The sequence below is a fragment of the Cynoglossus semilaevis genome, chromosome 13 (genome assembly GCF_000523025.1).
Source record: "Cynoglossus semilaevis isolate Cse_v1.0 chromosome 13, Cse_v1.0, whole genome shotgun sequence".
In the NCBI taxonomy this organism is placed as follows: Eukaryota; Metazoa; Chordata; class Actinopteri; order Pleuronectiformes; family Cynoglossidae; genus Cynoglossus; species Cynoglossus semilaevis.
In genome coordinates, this window is record NC_024319.1 from 21,187,858 (window position 1) to 21,193,653 (window position 5,796).

At 40.6% G+C, this 5,796-nt stretch overlaps 1 protein-coding gene across 4 annotated transcripts in view; it reads left to right on the forward strand.

Moving 5' to 3' along the window:
• The window catches only part of crppa (CDP-L-ribitol pyrophosphorylase A), a 35,227-nt gene that overhangs the window by 22,196 nt on the left and 7,235 nt on the right, over positions 1 to 5,796 (forward strand). For 3 of the 4 annotated variants that reach the window (XR_003051586.1, XR_522558.3, XR_003051587.1), the window contains exons 10-11: positions 3,780 to 3,979; positions 4,394 to 4,502. Coding sequence is in view for 1 of the 4 variants with exons in the window: in XM_008324228.3 (XP_008322450.1) it covers positions 3,780 to 3,884 (105 nt within the window). In the remaining 3 variants the exon portion in view is untranslated. Of the gene's footprint in view, positions 1 to 3,779; positions 4,349 to 4,393; positions 4,503 to 5,796 lie in introns of those variants that run through there. The other variant, XM_008324228.3, reaches the window with a different exon arrangement.

Here is a 5,796-nt window from a genome sequence, read left to right on the forward strand (position 1 = left end):
ATCCATCTATCCATCTATCCATCTATCCATCCATCCATCCATCCCTCTATCCGTCTGTCTGTCTGTCTGTCTGTCCGTCCGTCCGTCCGTCCGTCCATCTATCTATCTGTCTATCTGTCTATCTATCTATCCATCCATCCATCTATCCATCTATCTATCCTTCCATCTATCCATCCATCCATCCGTCCATCCATCTGTCTATCTATCTGTCCATTCAACCATCTGTCCATCCGTCCGTCTGTCCATCTATCTATCTATCTATCTACAGTATCTATCCATCTCTATCATCAGTATAGAGAGCAGGTCTACTGGTCTATTCTCCACTAATGTAAAAGCAACATCTTTACCCCAACATTGTTTCTTTTTCTCTATTTCCTCAGTGAAGGCAGAAACTCTGGCCTAATTCATCACTGACACATCTAATCCTTGTTTTACGGTTTCTCCTGACAGATTACTCTTTCAGCAAACCACATATGAAGGAGTGTCAGGGGAAAAATACCAGTCACAGATGGAGAGAGTTCAGAGGCGTGTTCTTTTTTTTTATTATTATTTAGTCTAGTCAGCTCCTGTGTTAAACTTAGGGTAAAGACTTGTATGTTTCCTATAGACAGATTTAACATTTACCATATTTTCCAAACTATAAGTTACACTTTTTTTCATCCTTTGACTGGGTTTGCGACTTATACTCAGTTGCGACTTATATATTAAAAGATATAATTTCACGTTTGTTACTTTTCCCCTGCCAGCCACTAGAGGGCACTGTAGGCTTGTGTCCCAGTATCTGCTACTCCTGTACCACTGAAAATGTACATGTTCATTATTTTCACACCGACAGCCACTAGAGGCCACTCTAGCTAGCTGGTGCGACTTATACTGCGGAACTTCTTATATATGTTTTTTTTTTCCTTCTTCATTGTGCATTTGTTGTCTGGTAGTTGTTATCAGTCAGTATAATCAGAAATAATGCGAGTAAAATACTGTAGTCTTACTCAGAAACCTTGGTTTAGCCTCCCACCTCATCTCACCTCAACTCAACGCGATAATAATGTGATAATTATATATTAGCATAATTATATATAAATATATATAATATAAAAGTATTTATCTGGCCTTATAATAATTTTCCTTCATGACGTTTCATATTGTCTTCTCGTGGACGTGGGGTGTAATGATTAGCTGGCGTAGGTGTCTATAATCAACTACAATATAATTTGAATATTTAACATAAGTAGCATTCGGATTTTGAATCTGATTTGAGGACAGGATTGACAGCCCTAATCAATACAATGTGTCTCTCAGCGCAGCTTCAAGTGAAGAGAGGAGCACAAGGCTTGAAATGATTTAGGAACAGCTACTTTTCCGTCCAAATACAGCAGAAGTGATCCAGGACCTCAGCTAAACGCTCACCTGATCCTTTGTTATGAAAACCTAAAACTAAAAATATCCACCCGAGCCATGAAAAGGCATCACTGTTGAACATTTAAGAATCACGTACATGAAATGCAGAGAAAAGCAGATGGTGAACAGTAGATTTACATGTCCTCACATCATCAGACGACGATGATGGAGATGGCTACTTGTCCTCCAGTGTTGACGGAGAGAGGGTTTTCCACCGCCTCTGTCCCAGTGTTGAGTCACGTACGGGACAGAAATGGAGAAACCAGTTAGGGAGAGTGCTCACGGCAGAGTTTTTCTCACAGAAGAGAAGAGAGGTTTGGATTAACATGAGATAAAAACCTGAAACGACAGTGAAACCAAAGCTTTGAGTTGAAAACCGCAGGAGGATTAGTCTGACTGATGGAGGAGGGATCGCAGCCTCCTCCTCCTCCGCTTCCAACGTGAAATTTATCTGTTGGTGCTGTTTGTCTCAAACACAGGGGGGGGAGTTAAAGGGACAGTCGGTGTATTTCAGGCGGGGTTGTCTGAGGTTTAAACACACGTCTTGGCATCGACCATAACTACAAGTACGTGAGAAAAACTGTGTTGAGCAAACGTACAAATATTGCCGGACCAAAAAAATCCTTGGTGGACTTGCAATGAAAAAGATTCGGAAACAGAGATTCACAAAGTTATAACTTACATTTACTCATGTTACTGTAATTGAGTAGTTTTTGTGAGACATTTCAAATTTTTGACAGTTTCGGAAATGGGTAATTTAACGTAGTACATTTCGACTCAAGTGTTTTACTTTGCTAATCTCACTATTGATACAACTTTTTTTCTTGTCCGATACCCATACTGCAACTTGGAGTATCTGCAGATGTTGATATCAATCTGCTATCTTCTTCTGGCTGCCCTTGTTTACATGAACTGTATGTAGCGCAAAGTTAGCATTTGGGCTTAGGTATCGGATCAGATGGGCTATAGGGTTTTTTTTTTTTTTTTTTATATTTCCGATCCTGAAATTTGACCCATATCAGATTGAGAAATTCCCACTTTTTACATGAACTTTCATGTGAACTTTTTACTTTAACCTCAACTTACTACTACTGCTAATAAGAAACAAAGATGTTTTTATTTGAATTTTCGTCATTGAAAAGTCAACAGTAAAGTCCTAATAGCTTTCAGTCAAACTTCTAATTTGTTGGAGAGAGACTTCTCAAACAGTGGGGCGGGCCCCCCTGGGAGGCCGGGGGGCAGTGAGGTGCCAGGGACGGCGTAAGGATTCCAATGGAATATGTCAAGCTGGACATGTTATGGACAGACATAGATTGATCTCTTGTGTGTTATTAAAATAAAAATAGCAAAACAATTCTAAAGGTGGAGGAGATTAAGGTTTTTTTTACTACTACTTTTTCTGTCCCCAGTGGTAGCCATGTTGCCCTTTCGGTGGTTTTCAGCACAGGGGAGGCCAGTAGGGGGCGTGTTACTGATCATGCGTCAGCATCTCACATAACCACACTTCAAAAACTCTTAAGCATTCCCCCTTTAATGTCATCTCCTGTGAAGCTTGAAAGCTGTTCTTTGAGATTTAAGCGGCACCATGTTGGACAGATCTTCACGAAGTGAAACCACACGTGAAGACAAAAGCTCCTTCTGCTGTGGTCCTTCTTATTTTTCTGGTTCCTCTCTTCTTCCTCTGTATCACTTTCTTCTTCCACAAACCGCCTGCACAGTGCATGTTTAATGTTTCCTTTTTCTCTCCCCCCCCCGCTCCTCTGATTTGTTCCTCGGGCATCGCAGCGTCGTCCTTTGATGTCGTTTCCCGATGACGCCTGAGAACGCTCTGTTTTCCGTCTTTCAGAGAAACTGATGTGCAGAAGACTTGTGTTTGTTCCTCACAGACATTTGTGATCTAAGCTTCGCTCGTTCCTCGGCACAAAAAGTTATTTATCTTTTTTTTTTTTTTTTTTTTTTTGAAAATTTTAGACGTTAATCTTGCAGCAGGCCTCAAAGGCAACGTGATGAAAGGACTTTGTATAATGAACTTATCAGCTGCAGCACAGAAACAAATGTGCCTGGAAGATGAAATGGAAAGACTTAGTTTTGTGTTATAAAATGTGTTGTTTTCCGTCCCTCGTCAAACTCCGGTGAGAGCTGCACTTCCACCTGATGAGAACACAGGATCTGCTGTGGTCAGTTTGGTTTCACTGAGGTCAATCTGAGCAAGAAATGGGAACCATGATGTCACACAAAAAAAAAAAAAATTGGACTCTGGAGCCGCACACGATCAACAACTGCAGCTTCCCTGGGAGATTAATCACACATTTCCTCAAAGGACTTTGATGCGAGGGAGCGGGTGGACTATTTCACTAACTCTTTCTCACTTTGTCACCCAGGATAGTGAGTGTTGGCGGAGGTCGGTCCTGAAATTCGCTGAGATCACTTCAGCGCTCGTCCGGGAGAGAAGCTTCGCCTTAGTGGGACAACTTCTGCAGGTTTGAAGAGAGGGGGCAGCAGCAGCAGCAGAAACAAAATGGATTCTTCTTCTTCTATGGGGTTGTGATGGTAATCCCAGCATCCATCTGATGAGAGTAGGGTAGGTCCTCTGTTCAACATATGGACACATCAGAGATGTGAACAAGAAACTGGACGTTTGATCAGAAAATGTTGTCCCCCTGCCCCTGAGTGTGTATGTCTACAGCACTAACTACATGTCAGTTTATCAGTAACTGAAAAGCTTAAAAAAGAAATAAGACCGAACCATCACTTTGTTTATATTCTATTGTTCAGTTAGCCACAGAAAAAATATCCAACATGTTCTAAATTAATTATTTTGTATTGTATTAAAATATATTTATAAAGCAATAAATAGTGTTTTTTAATATGTATGTTTTAATGTGTGGAGAGAAGGATCTCTTTTCGAAATATATTTGACTCTGATGACATCTGGTGGCTGAATAACTCTCACCCAATCCGTTTCAAAACTTTTATTTGCTATTTTTTCCACCAGAGGGCGACATTGTTCTGCTTTTATTCCTTCTCATCCACCTCACCCGCTGTTTTCCAGTTCGGACGCTGTGCTGGGATTTTGATTTTGCAACGCAGCCAATTGTACTCCGGTGAGTAAGAAAGAAAAAAGTAAGAAAGTGAGAATAAGGGCGTTGTTTTATTGTGTTCGTAATTCATTTAATGTTTTTTGTTTATATATATTTTTAATGGCGTTCGACTTAAACGCCATGCTTTCTCCTTGAACGTTACGTACTCCATAAATGAACAATTTGACAGCCATATTTTATCCAGTATTAAATGGAACACTGTTAAAATTATTTACACTTATTTATTTATTTATTTTCTCTTCCAAAACCGAGTGATACTAAAGGAACTAGATTTAAAAAATAATAAAAAAAAGGAAGGAATTCAGAAGTGCTTGATGTTAAATGGAGGACAATAAGAGAAAATGCATTTATTTTTTTATGTAAGTCTGTTCCAGATCTTTCGTGTACTTTGACTTTGTTTTGTTCTTCCAATTTATTTTAATTGAGTTAGTTCAGTGAGTCTTTTACTTCTCCTTTAACTCTACACGCTTCTGTCGTGAGAATTTTCCCGGTCACTTGTTTTTCACCCCGCCGTCTTTTTCTCCTCTGACTGTCCTCGTGGAATCCACCCACTCAGGTCCACACAGACCCAGCGGGACAATTCTTCTCTCACTGACAGATAAAAAAAAAAAACATGTGGACGGCGGCCCCCTGGGGGAGCCTTGAGTGGTGCGTCAGTGGTCAGTTGGCTGCTGTTGAGACTCGCCACAGATGAAGTTTTGACTCAGTCAAAAGGAAAAATAAGATTCGCTTTTGAGCACGAGTGCAGACTTGTTTTCGACTCGGTTATCTTTTGGCTTTTTTTTTTCGTATTTCAGGAGCTTTCGAAACTCAAATGAAACTAAATTCGATCAAATTTAAGCCGGAAGCTGAAAGTGACGACCCCCATCCGTCGTCGGAGACAGTTCTTGGTCGCCGCTGGTTCTGGATCCGTGCTGGATCCAGACAGACCTGGAGGTCCAGAACTTTATAATTAGTTAGCGAACACTTGGATCTGATTAAACTCTCAGTTTTCAGTAAAGCTGAGCTCAGACAATTACGTGTAATTATGGAGGACACGGTACATCAGCTCTGGTTATTTGTGTTTGGAAGAGGAGGAGGATAATAGCTGCTTCATCGCAGGAGGAGCAGGAGGTGGAGGTGACTCATCCTCCGTGCGCGTATTCATGATTTATGAAGGGTTTTTTTTTTTTTGATAGTTAATAGTTAAGTTTAACACTAACCAGAACTAAGTTGGAGGGAAGGAATAGGAGTCGCACTGTGGCACAGTTATTAGGGATGAGGTGATGAAGACGTGAGGAAGAGGACTCTGAAGGAG